Source organism: Taudactylus pleione, unplaced genomic scaffold (genome assembly GCF_031769625.1).
Source record: "Taudactylus pleione unplaced genomic scaffold, aTauple2 ptg000198l, whole genome shotgun sequence".
In the NCBI taxonomy this organism is placed as follows: Eukaryota; Metazoa; Chordata; class Amphibia; order Anura; family Myobatrachidae; genus Taudactylus; species Taudactylus pleione.
The window spans coordinates 13,310,048-13,327,419 of record NW_028284600.1 but is presented as its reverse complement, the minus strand read 5'-3'; the positions used below and the strand labels follow the sequence as shown (position 1 = coordinate 13,327,419).

Below are 17,372 nucleotides of genomic sequence, written 5' to 3'. Positions count from 1 at the left end.
TAATCTTAGTAATCAGCCTTCTACAAGATCCCTTTGGAAGCAGTAAGGCAGCATAACTATCACACTGATGAGTTTGTCCCTTGATAGGAACAACACAGATTTGAATAATGTGTGATAGAAGTGAAATACTGCTATTCCTCAAGGCTTAGTCTAGATGCCATTCCCAAAGGTGGTTTATGGTTATAATGCAGCTGTAAAAAGCACTGGGCCACACTGGAACCAGCTCCTGATTGTATGTAAGAATTTGAGTTTTTCAGAAACCGTTTCCCATAACCGTACATTACATTCTAGAAAAGACCCTTCTTTGCTCCAGTCCAATCTCTAGATCCCACAAATTTAACAGTCAGAATACCCAACACCAATGAAATAATATAAAATGTTCATGGAATCCTTAGTAAATAGGTCACCAGAATTTGTGATAACTGATGAATAAAATTTTTTTAAAGAAGAATCAGAGGGGTCTATTTACTAAGCAGTGTTACGAGACAGAGTGAAAAGTGATAAGAAAGTGTTAAGGTGCCAGCCAATTAGTTCCCAACTGTCATTTTTCAAACACAGCCTGTGAGATGACAGTTGAGAGCTGATTGGCTGGCACCTTATCACTATCACTTTTTACTGTCTCCTAACACTGCTTAGTAAATAGACCCCTATATCTTTAATAGAGAATAAAGACACTTTTGACCACAAGTGTCCTATATAAAAAGTATTTTATATAATCTGTATCATCTTTTGATTAAACCAAAAATTGGCTGGGCAGCTTACAGATCACCCACAAAACCATCATACGGTTCTATTTATAGGACAGTAGCTACTACATGCTGCATATACAGATCTGGCAGATTGCGCACCCCTTACCTTTTTAACAGCAGTGGTAACATTGGGGTCCTTCTTCCTTTTCCGCACTAGTCTCCGACGCCTGTGCGTGTGATACATCTTCTCCGCAGCCACCCAGGATTTGGGTTTATTGTCTGGAGGAATGGTAATTCCATATTCCCAACCTGGAATGGTAGCACAGTCTTAGTCAACAACTAAAATTTCCCAACAAATTACCTGTATCTAGGATAAAATCATGAACAACGTGAAATAGTGATCTAACTCTCTGACAAAAAAAACTCTGCTACCCCCGAGGTACTGGACAACGTGTTTGGAGGTCACATCTGACAGTGGTAAATTCTCATGCAGACCAAGAATTCAATGATTTATTAATTCATTTTGGACATATTTAGATGGCAGCTTGTGTTCCTATAAAAGGACTCCAGATATAGATAAACAAAGGGTAGGGCTTAGTGGGTCCATTCACACATTGAGTTTAGGAACATAATGAAAATAATGATTTTTTTTGCCTTTCATATTTTTATGTCTAAATACATTGGGAGCACAGGCCAGTTCCCACATTAAAGGCCAGACATAACAACAAATGTATTGTTCTCAACTAAATGTGGAAGATGCAATAAAAACTGTAAGCACCGTAAGCCTGAACTAAAAAAAAAAAAAAAAAAAAAAAAATAGTAACCAAAAAATAACCAAATCAGTAAGTTTGGAGTTTGAGTTGCAAATTTTACAACATAAAAGGGCAGATATTTATTGGCAAAAAAAAATAAAAAAAAATGGAATACCCTTCTCATCCACCGCTCTATTAATGTCATAGATCCAAGCGTCGTCTTCCCACACCCATCCACTTGGGCATTCAAACTCCCCCGGAGAAGGGTTTTTATCCCCATTCTGAAAACAATATTGAATAAAGGATGAATTGGTACAGGAAAAACCATCGAAGAAATTGGATGCATCAGAGCACAACGAATCTTTCTGCACACAGGGTACACGAATCATTACCACAACAGCAGTAGTATATAATATGATTTACACCAACTTCTGTGCACCAACTAGAAGATCTGGAAAACATGCAGTGCTATGGATCCCTGAGGACTGAGAGCCTGACTCAGCACATGACGGAATTGCAAAGCTGCACGCAAGCAGCTTTGCAATTCTGTCCATGCTATTACGGTAATGCAGCAGGAGACGTCACGCACCAAGGACGCAGCATCGGATAATCTGCGTTAACATCGGCCGGCTGAGTGACCCATGGGGGTCACGCAAGCTGACTGCCGCAGTTACATAGAGGCCAGGAAATCTCCATCAGCCGACTGAGATCCTGACTTCTTCCCCCTCCTACCAACTGCGCCGACACACCTCCATTTTGAGAAACAGGCAGTCGCCGGCCCCTCTTCCCGCCCACAAATGGCAGCAGTCTGTCAATTACACAGTCTGCTGCCGCTCTGTGTGTGATCGCGCTGGACCTGTACTGCACATGCACAGTATGGATCCGGTGCAGGCGCAGATTCCTGACCACCGGGAATCTGCCTTCAGCACTGCACATTTGCGCGCTGCTGAATCAGGCGCACAGTTTGAGATGCACTGCTATAGACCATACATAAATACTGCATTACACATACTATCCAGGATATAAGGGGACCATTGTGTACATACATGTCCAGGATGAGTGCTAGGCTTTTCTGCTGCTCCCCAATACTCCCTCAGTCTCAACCCAATGCTCTGCAGAGTGGGGGGAACTTAGATTGTGGAATGGTTCCCACATCCGGAAAAAAATGGCTTACGGTGATCACTGGGCTATATTAGATAGATATATTATATATATATATATCCATCCATCTATCTTAGGGGGCTGGATACGGGATCCCGGTGGTCACAATACAGACATTGGCATCCAGACACTAGCCCCTAACCCTCCCTGCCCACAGCCTAACCTTCTCCCCTTGGCAATCTATCCCTAACCCTCCCCCTAATACTTGCCATCAGGATGCCAGAGGACGGTATACTGGCACCGGGATTCCAACTGCTGACGGGAATCCGGGACCGGTATTTTGAGTGCCGGCATACTGACCGCAGGGATGCTAACTACATCCCGTCTGAGGTATAACATACACTGCACGCTGTATGAGGCTATAACTTGTTCAGTGCTATGTATACCATATTCATGGGCTATCCACACTGGCTATAAAAATAAGCATTTGGACACCCCCTCCACAAATCCTGCATTTTCCCCAGCTCCGTTACCCAATACGGGAATACAAGCACCAACACCAGGTGTTTTGGCAATATTACAGAACCAATCATGTCCAATCCCATTGACGCAGGTGTATAGTAATTTGTGTGGTTTGATCGCTACTAGCAAGTCTGGAGGAGCACAGAAAATACTCTGGAGGAGCACAGAAGAGTTGACTGTCTGCACATCAGGCAGTTCTTTTATGGTTAATGTGCAGTAAGTGTAAAATTGTCCGTGTGCAAATCACCACAGGACTCTGCAGAGCTGCGTATTTACTAGCTGTAGCCATGCTGAACAATGGCTGCAGAGACACTTCCTAAACAACAAGTGGATGGCAGTGATGTAACCTACACCATCCACATTAAGGCAATACAGCATACATCTACAGTAAGCCTGTCTGGTAATGGACACTTACCAGAGAGCACGTGCGCCAAGCAGCTCACTCTTCTGCCTACTTTAAAGTCTATGAGCTGACCTGCACTTCTATTATATTAACCATTACGTCCACACTCTAGGAATAATCTTATACTATGGAAGTTTGTAGCTCTCTTTGTAAGTCAGTCATTTCTTACAGCGTCTGTGTAAGTGTCATCCGCTTGTTTCCAATCCCCACCAGGATATCTGCTCTCGTTCTGATACACTTCATCGGTGAACTCACTGTGCCCAGCGTCCGCCTCCGTCAGTAAGCTGCAGAAACACAGATCAGCAAATCAACAGCTTCAACTAAACCCTTGTATGCCAGTCAGTTTTACCATTGGGACACGTCATTCTAACTGGTCACATTGTACCCTATGCTCTTATTTACATGTCTCTGCCCAAGAACTCACTAGCAAGACGTATAGAAGCAGGTTATTTTGAACAAGGAACATTAATTATATATAGCAAAAAATGGTTGTGTGTAAGTAAATTTATATATGTTTTACAGCAATCCTAGTTATTGAAATGAGATCAACCACATCCCGTAACACAGCAATCTCCACCAATCACAGTCACCAAGTTTGCACTCCAGCCTCTGGCTATGGTGTGAGCATTGCCATACACAAAGGTGGCCATCTGTATCACTGGTCACTGGAGAATTACAAACGTTCGGGTGTAGTATTAATCATAAAAATTAGATTTTAATTTCAGAAACATTAAAGATTAATTTGTAAGAATATTGATTTTTCCAATCTGTTTTAGGGCATCTTTTATAGGGATTATGCCAAACAAATCAATTATTTCATTTTTTATTTAAAAGTTAAAACAGAGCAAGCTGTGTATTTTTACATCGACTTGAAAGGCAACTGTGCATTTAAATGGTTTTGAAGATGACCTGTCATCATATTGCATAGATAATACATGGGAGTGGGGGAACACTGGCATTTTTTCAAGACGAGTGACCTTATTGCAGGTCCTAGAGGCACATGTGAATGCGGCTTTAGACCATTTTGTTTATTGCTTCTTTGTTTATACAGTATTTTATGAACACAAACGTCTGGATGGATCTTTGGAGAGGTATAGGATATCCTGCTGAAGACATTAAGGGTTCAATCCAATTAGGTGCGAATGGCGAGTACAGAGTTTGCTTCTAGAAACTCGTACACTTCGCAGTGAACCGCGCTCCCTCTCCATTCCAATTAAAAATGCCTATTCGCACTACTCGCAGCTGAGGGGTGCGAATTGACTGCCAAATGATTTGCGAGAAATGCATGAAAATGTGGGGAGATCATCCTGGACCCCCCAAAATGGATAATTTTGTTAGCAGGACCGTATAGAAGGCTGTTTGTGGCCATTAGGAAGTTACTGTTGGTTTTGAAATGGTGTCAAATTATTTTTCTACTAAGAAATGATTGTCATTAATTAAATTTGGGGTGCCTAAAATAACAAAAAAAAGTTGATTTTGGGATAATTTCAGGAATTTTTATTTTTTTTTTCACCTGAGAAATCTGATCTTAAGCTAGCCACATGAGACTCCATTTTGTAACAGGATGGTGTGAGTCTTTGAAAAGTTATTCATAAGAGTATAACAACTGTGAATTCAGCTAAAAGAAATAGGTTATAGTAACCTTCATAGACTCATGAGATTGGAATGTACTAGAAGATAACATGGCCACACTCAGCTTATGGTTGACTCCTTTTTAGATAAGAAATAACGAGGAATATTTGTATAATTGATGGGCTCTCAGTAATGAACGGTCAAGAAATAATGACCGTTTATGGTTTTTGTATAATCACAGTTGTTATACTGAGATCACCATGTTTGTAGAAAAACTTATAAAACTGTATGACATGCATTAAAGCTCATAGAATCTTAGAACACGGGACTGGTGGTCAAGTGTTGTTTCTCTCCTGCTGATTGATTGAAGAGCGCTCTGCACAGGGGTCCTGACACACATAAAGAGCTTTGGCTCGGTGACAGACAACAGAAGATTCTATTTATAGATCTGTCATACCCCAACAAATTACGTGGAATTATTGGACTAATTAAGCTAATTGGAAACCTCCAAATGGCTAATTAGTCATTAGGGGGGGGGGGGGGGGGGGGGGGAGTTCCATGGGGTTCAGCACAGTGTCCCGACATTTTAACCTTAAAATAAAGATTTTCCTTTCCATCTCTCCCCCTCAGAGAGGTGCGAGTGGAAAGCTGCGAATTCAGTCTGATTCAGTGCGAGTTGCTAATTGGATTGCAAAATTAATTCACTATGCAAATTAGTTAAAAAAGCAATTCACAATCCACACCCAATAGGATTGACCCCATAGTATCTTATTAGAACAACTTGTAGCGCACTTTGTCTCTCTTGTTTGGTCTGCATATTTATGAATTGGTGTTTCAGATTGTTTACCCAGTGCTGCTTTGAAGTGTGCCACCGAATCTTTAGTATTCTTTGTTTTTGATATTGTTATATTTAGATTATAGCCAACATTTTTATTTTATTGGCTATATTAAACCACTCCTGCATGTTTTCTGTAATTCCTATTATCCCACTGCAGTATCTTACTTATGGGCCTGATTCAGCATGGATCGCAATTGCAGCTGCGTAATCGCATGCAATGCAGCTGCGGAAATCTGCCTCCACTCAGCCAGCATAGAGACGCCCACTACTGCTCTCTCACATCCATAATACCTCAGTCCTGTGTATACATCTGTAACATCAGCCACCGCTCAGCCAGCATAGAGACGCCCACTGCTGCTATCTCACATCTGTAATACCTCACAGTCCTGTGTATACATCTGTAACATCAGCCACAGCACAGCCAGCATAGAGACGCCCAATACTGCTTTCTCACATCCGTAATACCTCACAGTCCTGCCTATACATCGCTAACATCAGCCACAGCACAGCCAGCATAGAGACACCCACTACTGCTTTCTCACATCCGTAATACTTCACAGTCCTGTGTATACATCTGTAACATCAGCCACAGCACAGCCAGCATAGAGACGCCCACTACTGCTATCTCACATCTGTAATACCACAGTCCTGTGTATATGTATACATCTGTAACATCAGCCACAGCTCAGCCAGCATAGACACCCACTACTGCTTTCTCACATCTGTAATACCACAGTCCTGTGTATACATCTGTAACATCAGCCACAGCTCAGCCAGCATAGAGACGCCCAATACTGCTTTCTCACATCCGTAATACCTCACAGTCCTGTGTATACATCTGTAACATCAGCCACAGCTCAGCCAGCATAGAGACACCCATTAACTGCTATCTGACATCTGTAATACCACAGTCCTGTGTATACATCTGTAACATCAGCCACAGCTCAGCCAGCATAGAGACGCCCAATACTGCTTTCTCACATCCGTAATACCTCACAGTACTGTGTATACATCGCTAACATCGGCGCATCATGTACAATTACAGCAGGTCTGACCGGTCGCAGAAATAGCAAGTCTCGTTGCACGCAGTAAGTACACAAGCTACGTAGGCAATCGCAGTGGCTAATTTATGCACGCCCATGCAACGGTGTTCAAACGGACAGGCACGCCTGCGTTTCTGCATCCACTCCCGTCACCACCCTCAAACGCTCACGGCCTGTCACTCACTCTGCGATGGATTCCTGTCTGCGTGCATAATTGCAGTACGATCGCGACGTACACACAGTGCGCAACAATCTGCCGATCTGCGCACACTGTTGCAATTGCGATCCATTCTGAATCAGGCCCTGTGTTTGTCCCACAAGACAACAGTTGGTAGCCATCCCCTATGTGCCGGTGATACTTACAGTTATAGGGGGGAGATGTATCAAGCCTTCAGGAGAGAAAGTACAAACCAATCAGCTTCTGTCATTTTTCAAACACAGCCTGTAATACAGCAGTTAGAAGCGGATCGCTTTGTACTTTCTCTCTCTCTCTCTCCACTTTATCTCAGGAGTAGTCAGTAGATGACAGGCAGGGTGCAAAACTCCAAACAATCTGTAAACCAAAGTGAAGCCCATCCTAATAATAAGATCCCTCTCACCTTTCGTACTTGGCAATCCATACAGACACAGTAATGTAAAACCAGGGTGATTTGCGCTGTGCATCCTGTGTATGTATTGTACAAGTGACCCTATGTTAGAGTTATCGTTCTAGGCTTATAAGGCTAACTGGGTGGGGCAAGTCTCTCTACACAGATTCAAACTGGTGCAAGTTACCAATTCACAGGTATGAAACAGAATAGATTAATTTCATTTTCATATATCTCTAATAGATTTACACTTTCCATTGTGATGAGTAATGTACTTCCAAGTAACAAACACTTTACCAACATATGCATCCCAAATACTTAGTGGGAAGGAATAGTAAGCACACACATTAACCCATTGGCACACCTTATGCAATATAAAACTTTCGGTACCAAAGAAAAAGTCCGCGGTAGAGTGCTATTAAATACCAAATACAGACTGTGCAGTTATATGTATTTTAATATATTCTAGTTTATGCTCATGACCTTATTTCCATAGATTTAGTGGATGTTAGACCTGGACACCATCATATGGAAGAAACCTCACCTCCTCTCCGGGTCCACGACCCACTCCTTTTCCCACTCCCAGCCCTTCGGTGGGAGGAAGCTCTCTTGTTTCAGCTTTATTGTTCCGGTGACGTCAGAAAACTTTGGCCGTTTCAGCAGACCTGTGGTTCCCCATTTCCCGAATATCAGGGCTTGGTTTTCATACTTGTCAAAAACAAATAAGACAAATGGATTTATTACAATGATGCACAAAAAAAGCACATCACGTTCCACATTCATAACATCGCAGGTACTGTTCTCCTTACATCCTGCATGCAGTATGACCCAGGGCGGACTGGCCCACAGGTGTACAGGGGAAATCCCCGGTGGGCCCTACTACCTGAGGGCCCACCTCTTCCTCTAGTTGTCAGTTTCCAGACTCTCCACTAAAAATATACATAGTTAAATAAATGGTCAGTTACCCTGGTGGAGCAGGACCACTGATGAACATGGGTGCTTGGTTCACTTCTATAGAAACTGCACCAGGGGTTCAGTGCATGCACTCTCTAATGGTTAGCCAAGCCTCTGTGGTGGCTGGCCACACCCCCCTCTGGTGGCTGACCACACCCCTTAAGCATAGGCCCCTACCACTACATTCCCCTGGTGGGCCCTTCATGCCCCAGTCCGACACTGAGTATGACTACATTTATCATTCCATAAACAGGACAAGTGATAGGGGCTGGTGCCCACCAGACCATAAGCAATTGGGAGAAACATCCTGCTGTACTGACAGGCAGACGTGGGCTCAATCACAAGTAATGGAGAGGCTAAAGTCCAGCGCACAGGCTTTATCGGCAAACTCCACTGACCATTGCACAAGTCCCATGAAGGACAATCACAACACACTGGAAGGGAAAGGAGGCTGCTCTAGATGAGACCTCCATCTTGGTCCTCTGCGTTTATCAACAGTGAGCGGCCACAGACGTTACAATTCCTAGGCACCCTGTTTGACACGTCAACTGAAAAATATTCTGTTCACTAATTGCATATTTGATTTAAAAAAAGGCGAGTCTGCTTTCACACAGGGTGGCCGTCAGGCAGGAGTTACACAATAGCTGATGCAACTAGACAACAGGCAGCTTGGGCTACTAATGGATGCATACATATAATGGGAGCAGTAATTTATAGCCATAACCCATGCACACTGTGCTGTGATGTTATAACGGGCTGTCCCTCGCCAAACAGAATTGTATTCTAAGATACAATGCCAGAAAACTGCTTCTGAAAGTCACGCGAGTGAGTACAAGTCACGCGAGTAAATCCCCTATTGTGCTCGCCTGATACAGCAGTCTGCACTGTACCCACCTACAAAGGCGAGCTGCCATACTGTACAGTAACGCGACACACTCACCATTTCCGCGAACACGCTGAACGTTCCTTCCGCATAACTGTTGAATTTCTTTTCAACTGCAGATAGTCCAAACCAGATGTTGACTCTCAGCTGAACAGGAATCTTTATACCTTTGTTTTTGTCCATTGGGTACTAGAGTAATTTCCAGATACATACAGACAATTGTTAAAATACTGTACACACTCAGCCAGACATTTATATAGGAGTCTGTGGCCTGTCTGGAAATCATTCAATATAATGCTGGAAGGATTTGCATCCAAGATAATGGAATAACTATTCTAGAAATATATTACAACCCCATTAAGTGTTTAGGCAAAAATAAAATGCAATATTTACTAGTAAAGATAAGTTTTTTTTCCAATTAATTTCAAATAAGTTTTAGCCTATGCACTTGTCACCTACACCCAGAAGAGGCAGCCATTTTGTGAACAAAGCATATTCATGAAAATGGAGCCTGCTAATTAACTTAGAAAGTGCCATTCACTGGTTCTGATTAATATTCACGAGGCATATATATGAGGTCCAGTAAGGTAATAGTCAGCAATTACATGAGCGCTGCGTCCGACAAAAAATGATTGCCTCTACTTAACGTACAGGTCAAAGAGCAACCATTATCTTTTACATAATTCAACGACTACATATCTAAGAGCAGTGTGGAGGTAAGCATAGAACAAGAGTGAGGAGGGTCTTCATAAAAGGAGTTATAATAAAACAATTTTAGCATGTTACTAACTCTACACTTCATTACATAAACCTTTTATTTTCTATCTTGAAAAGGGGATGGATTATATCTCCAAAGGTGCTTTTCTGGATAAAACGGTCTTATGGATGATTACATCACACTGTATATCCGAATAACATACACATAGTATAGTCCATTTAAAAGCGTCCCACCCATTAAGTGACTAGAAGCAGGCAGATTTATCAGGAAAAGTGCCGTGGGAGATCTAATCCATCCATCTTTCACAGGTGAATAATTCAGAGGATTAGAGCGATGTTCTTTTATATTTATATTGATCTTCATGCGCAACCAGATGTTAGTTTTATTTTCTACCTGTAAAAAGATGGTCTGAGTCTTCCCACAGTATTTCCCACAGGCCTCTGGGCTGGTGGATGAGAAGAGAACTTGGTGGACGGGAACACGAGCGTAAGCCAGTCTTTTCTCTGCTCTAATCATCCAGATGATGACATCTGGCATGCTGTTCTGAGGCTGGATGGAACACATACAAAAAAAAAAAAAAGTTACACACACACACACACACGAGAGACAGAGACAGAAAAATAAAAAAAGAGTCTGAGTAACCTGTGTAAAAAATAATGGGCCTGATTCAGAGTTGGACCCTGATGCAATCGCAGCTGAGATTCCGTATGCAACACTGCAGGCATTTGCATATTTTCGCTGCAAAGATCACCCGAGCATAAGGGCGCCCACTGCTGCCTTCTTACCTGCGTGCAATGACGCATACATGCGTAAATATCGGTAACATCGCCGCACATCAGTCTGACCTGCAGCAGCCATGGGAGCTCTTTAGACACGCAGAGCTATGTATGCACTCGCAGTGGCTGATTTATGCACTCCCATGTAACAGCGTTTAACGGGCAGGCACGCCTGCATTTCTCTGACCATCCCCTGTCACCACCCCCAACCACTGACAACCTGTCACTCACTCTGCGATGGATTCATATGTGCACCCGTGACCGCAGTGTGATCGCGCACGCACAGTGTGGCTTATACGCATGCAAACAATCGCGTGCATCATCGCATTTGGGGCCATCTCCGAATCAGGCCCAATGTCACTTCATTGCTCATCAGAAGAGCTTGAACATGATAACTATGTACCTTATAGTGATTAGGAGTCACCTGAAATGTTATAAATGCATTTTGTGTAGACAGACTTGCGCTTTTAAAAGGTAACCAAACTCAGCGACTTCTAATTTCCGACCTATATATTTTTCAGCTGGGAGCACATCCACCCATACAGAACCCGCAGCCTGGTTGTACCAGTAGGACAGGTATAAATCACACTAGGATCGGCAATTCCTTGCACACTCTCACATTGCATTACAGGGTACGGACCTCCTCAGAAATCTGTTGCAGTCTGTCAAGCCAGTCTTCAATTTCGGTCAACGTTGTCTTTACGTCCGTCGCTTCCCCCCTCATACGTATCGCGGCGTCTCCGATCAGCTTGAGGGAAGTCTGTCTGAGCTTCTGGAGCTGCATGTCCAGCATGGTGACATTGGACTTCCCTTCCAGAGAGGGCAATGTCTTCCTAATCATTCATGAAAATACAACATTTTATAAATCTGCAAGGATCTGACTAACCAAGTAATCGGAAACAAATGCGAGAGAATCAATGAGAGTTGAAGAGTAGACAGTGGTAGTGTAATCATGGGTGGTGGGGTTTGGGGGCAAAGAGGCACAGTTACGCCCAGAGTTTAATTGTTTGAACACACACACAACCGCCATCAGTGTGATCTATAACAAATACATACATCGTATCCTCAATAAGCTGATCGATCAATTTCAGCCATATCTCCGCTAGCCGATTCTCTGGAACCTTTGACTGTATTGCAGATTTGAGGGCTGACAGGTTGGAATGCTGCAGGAGAAGGATAGAATATTAGTGGTCACCTTCCTATGATCAGAGTAAACCTATAAAAGAGTAGCGTAAGGGCTCGTACACCGGGAATCTCACCATTTATTCCTTACTGAACCCTTTATATGGAGTCCTATTGGGTCATATTCCCTAAATAGATTTGATTGGGCATAATTGTAATGCTGGGCAGGCTACTACAGACTCCATGGGATTACATCCACTGGTAGCTATGGATCCCTGTGGGACACATGACACACTGAGAAAACACAAGAAAAATGTTGGCGTTGCGCTTATAAATGACCAACTCAAATATTAAATTAATTAATTAATAACTGGGCATGGCAGAAAACAGAGTCAAGACACCAAATATATGATTAAGAAATCTCTCTTTGTAATATTGGTGCAAATGCTAAATAATATATAATCACAAATATTTTTAAAATACTTCTCTAAAAGAAGTCTATACAGACTCGTCTAATAAGTAGAAAAAACAACAACAGCTGCTATATTCCTATTATACATCGTATATAAAAAACAATCCCTACTGGGAATCACAAACTTTTAAAATATATGAAACACGTCCAAAGACACAGTGATCTCACCGGATCATAATAATAATAATAATAATAATAATCCATCATCTCCGACCACCAGGTCTTTGCGCAGAGTAAATGTATATTTGTAGTCCTCTGTGTGAAGCTTCTGGTATAACCACCTCTAGGACTTACAGCAATGTAGCGATAGTTGGTCTTTACAGGATCAAATGGGCTGAAGTGGTTGCTCCCAATTTGGAACTGGAAGCACACCGAGCTGCAGCCCCAACAGGTACAGAGGCTATTATAAAGTCAACTTGTGACCGCCTTCACCTGTCCCTGTGTTAATCCAAGTCCAGCATCACCAAGTAGAGTATGATAATTGTATTGTGGCCGGCTTTCAAGTAATCAGAAATTCGGTTGTTTAAAGCAAAGTCCGGTGGATAAGGAAACAAAGTCACTCTTTGGTAAAGCTTCCTGGACTGGAAGCGAAACGTGCTAGTCGATCATCACTTACTGCTACACATTGCTACAAGCTGCTACTTTGTTTCCTTATCCACCGGACTTTGCTTTAAAAAACCGAATGTCTGATTCCTTGAAAGCCGGCCACAATACAATTATCATACTCGGCTTGGTGATACTGGACTTGGATTAACACGGGGACAGGTGAAGGCGGTCACAAGTTGACTTTAATATAGCCTCCGGACCCGTTGGGGCTGCAACTCAGTGTGTGTCACCGGTTCCAAATTGGGAGCAACCACTTCACCAGCCCATATCGATTAATCCCGTAAAGACCACCTAGCGCTACATTGCTGTAAGTCCTAGAGGTGGTTATACCAGAAGCTTCACCTCACTTCACACAGAGGACTACAAATATACATTTACTCTACGCAAAGACCTGGAGGTCAGAGATGATGGATTATTATTATGGTCCGGTGAGATCACTGTGTCTTTGGACGTTTTTCATATATTTTAAAAGTTTATGAGATTCCCAGTAGGGATCTTTTTTTATATACAGTATATAATAGGACTATAGCAGCAGTGTTATCTACATATTACTTAGAAGAGTCTGTATAGACTTTTTAGAGAAGTATTTTAAAAATATTTGCGATTGTATATTATTTAGCATTTGCACCAATATTACAAAGAGAGATTTCTTAATCATATATTTGGTGTCTTGACTATTTTCTGCCATGCCCAGTTATTAATTTAATATTTGAATTGGTCATTTATAAGCGCAACAGCCAACATTTTTCTTGTGCTTGTCTGAGACTACAGTACCTAGGTAATCTCATTTTTTTGGGTTCCTCACAAACCCTTAGGTTTATGCAGCTATTTTACATATTTATACTTTTATACACTTACATATAAAATGTAACTAGCGCCAAGCTGACAGATTTTTTACACTGAGAAACAGACAAACTCACCAGCCGTTCGGTCATGGCCAACAAAACATTGACGAAATCTAGTCGATGGCTAATGTCTTCCCAAAAGGAAGTTAGTGTTACCACAGGTTTCGTGCCTGACCACGGGAGGTAGTAGTAGAGGTTACCTGCAAGTGTAAAGAAGGAGGAAGTTTGTGGCCTACAGTATTGCACAACTTTCTTCTATAGTCAACTTTTTACATGTGTGCATGACGTTAGCCATGGTCTGGTCAGATAAAGAGAAATAGTTAGGCATGATCATGTAAGCATCCTATGGGCAGACAGGAGTGGGCTCACTGGGCTCCTGATACAATGTTTGTGAAATTACCAAAGTAAGGAGTTGGTCATCTTTCAAAACAGGCTCCTGATTGGCCTCCGCATGAAACTAAACACAAGGAGCAAAACAAACAAAAGGAACAATATGCGCCCTGGTAAAACCATGCTGCACTGCAGGTGGGCAAATGTAAAACAAGAGATTTATGGATCGATCCTATTAGCGGCTCAGAGCAAAATTCAGCGAATTTGGGCCGCAAAGGGTGCCGGTCCATTGCCAGCGTTTTAACGCTGTTGCAACGGCAACTCGTGCCCTTCACACTTAATAGGATTGACCCCTTAGAATTCGGAAGGGGAGTGTCCTAGCATTCAAGTCTAAATTTTAGTGTACTTTCCCTACCTACAAATATGAAAGCATTTGCACAATTTGCATGGCATCATGCTTGTTCCAGGAGCAAATTGCACCTTCTTTGATCCTTTTGGAATTTCATACAAACTCTGAATCAGACTCATATGGTGCCCCAGGGATTAAATTTGGACATGAATGAAGCCATACATTTTCTGGTTACTGCGTTCAAATTTAAAATGGTACCTTTTTAACAATTTGGCACCTACAGTGAATTCTCTATTTATCTAAATTCACAGTTGGCTGAGGAAAAGGAGACAGGGTAGAAAAATATCACTGGATATCTTAAAAAAAAAAAACAAAAAAAAAACCAAAAAGAATAGATATAGTACATTGTGGTCTTAATCGTTATGCAACAGGTTTTCAAGCAAATTAGGGTTATGGTTTGTAAAACACCACAAAACTTTACATACTACGACGTAGAGCATAGCACATAAAACAGACGTCCAACAAGCAAAATACAAAACATTCAAGCAGCATAATAGCAAAAACACATAATTAAGAAGAGTTGTACCAAAAGTGGAAAGTGGAGCTTCTAGCTAGCCATCATTAATCTAGCAGAGTCTATAAAATGACAGATGCTGGTTGTTTGCAATGGGCAACTTCTCCACTTCATCTCTCACAAACATTTGATACATCTCCCTTCAGAAAGAGGATTGATTAAGTACAGAACAATAAAAGCACAATACAGAACATGCATGTAGCAAACATCTGCAGAAATTAATCCTCCCACAAAAGTGAAATGACGATAATTAGCAAAATACTGACTTTAGGTTTAGGGTCATACTTAACGCCGCAATCACAGTTTTGCAACCTTAAGCGCAACATGCGACATTAGCCACAGCCGCCGGCTTAGTGTACTTACCGCCGCATAGTCAATTGTCAATACTGTTAGCATGTTGAAATTTGATCAGTGTCGACATTCTGAACATGTGATATTATGACCATGTCAACAATATGAATGTCGACATTCTAACCGTTGTCAAAATAAACTGATCTCTTCTACACACAGAAAAGAATAAACATACCGTCAAACACTGGTCGGCTGTACTGAGTGGTTGATGCCAGAGGTTTACACGTGCTATCAAACTTATTGCCGTAATTGCCAATGCTGACTTCAAATTGTAGGGCTTCTCCAATGTCTTGCAACATGGTGGCTGAATGGAAGACTGCGCACAAGCTGAACTTCCGTCTGCGCTGATATTTCTGTACGAGGGAACAAGCTGGATGTCAGTTTACTAATAGAACAACAGTTCAAGCTAATGAATGTAATTACAACACAGCAAAGACAATTTCTGGACTGCGGCCATTTCATAATGTTGTTTCCAGCAGCTGGCGTTTTCTATTGCTTTTGCTTCCTAAGGCACTTGTTTAAGTTTGCTGACCACACATATAATGATAAAGTCATTTCCCGCAATTCTACCACGTATAATAAAAACATGTGGTGTGCTCCCTTATGTGCAATTAGGGACTTACTAAAACCTGGTATTGTTCAAATTAGTATAAAGGACAAATTGAAAAATATGAGTATTTTCCATTGGTCCATTGAGAATATGGATAATATAAATATAAAGTAAACTCACCTATTTACACTAGGGGAAAGGTATGTATTATATAGGTTGAACATACATTTAAGATAATGCAGCTTATTTCACTAAGATTCAGTGACATCACTAGGATCAGAGGCATAGATTTTGTGTCATTCCAAACATGGCTGCCTCCAGAGGGTGGACATTTGGAACAGTTCTGTCAGTTATAATACAAACTAGAAGGAGGCCAGCAAGATACATACTTTGGGAAAACTATACTGACAGTTGTGTTCTGTAAACTTTGTTAGGTTCTTAACCAGGGGCATCGGAATGATACGTTTGGCGGGGCAACATAAAATAGTTTTGGACGCCCCCTCGGCACCCCTCCCTCTCTTACCAGTTGCTGGGTGTGCAGGGACAGGATCGGCGGCTACGGACTGTCAGGGGCTGTGCTTTATTAGGCTGCACAACCCCAGCACTGCATGGGAGGAGGGGGAGGTGTAATGTGTGGTTATTTAATTTAAAGACCACACATTACACCACCTTCTCCATGTGGTTCAGGGGCCGTGTAGCCTATTGCTATAAAGCAAAGCCCCTGACTGCCCGCGGCCACCGCACCTTACAAATGTTTGGGAGAGGGAGCTGCCCCCTTGCGCCAAACCCCATTCAAGCGCCTATGTTCTCGACACATGTATAGGGGTAGTTGTATGAAGAGTTACCTCTACGACAAGTAGATCATCACTGGGGACATCCTCAATCTTTTTAGCAGGAGAGCCATCAAGTTTGGTTATCAGTTCAACCAAAAGTCTTCCTCTGTATGCAACGCCCTCACCCTGCAGAAAGGAGAAATAGTTTTACATTAAAAGATCAGGATCCAAAGTACATTTAGGAAAGAACTATTTCTGAACATTCATCTCTGAGGTTTCCCGGATAAACCAATGCAAGTGTATTGCTTATTAAAGATATTAAAAGATAGGAACCCAAGACCTTTTCTTTGCGGGACATATTTAAATAAGGTTGCAGTGGAAGGGATTTCATATATAAAATGTGGTTCTTCTATTTTAGGTGTCACCTATGGTCTTTTAACCTGTCTAAAATAACAATAAAAACGTCCCTTGCACAAAGTAGGCAGAGAAAAAAAAAAAAGCCAAAAAGGTGAAAATTTATTTCCGCACAGAAGTGCATAATGTGTATATACACAATGACAGT

General features: G+C 42.0%; 1 protein-coding gene across 1 annotated transcript in view; it reads right to left on the bottom strand.

Moving 5' to 3' along the window:
- MYOF (myoferlin) overlaps positions 1-17,372 on the bottom strand; it is a 166,836-nt gene that overhangs the window by 61,322 nt on the left and 88,142 nt on the right. The window contains 11 exon segments of the mRNA XM_088476911.1: positions 856-998; positions 1,617-1,722; positions 3,637-3,751; positions 8,052-8,215; positions 9,402-9,533; positions 10,456-10,611; positions 11,479-11,671; positions 11,895-12,001; positions 13,959-14,083; positions 15,663-15,840; positions 16,883-16,996. Of these exon segments, the coding sequence (XP_088333037.1) occupies positions 856-998; positions 1,617-1,722; positions 3,637-3,751; positions 8,052-8,215; positions 9,402-9,533; positions 10,456-10,611; positions 11,479-11,671; positions 11,895-12,001; positions 13,959-14,083; positions 15,663-15,840; positions 16,883-16,996 (1,533 nt within the window).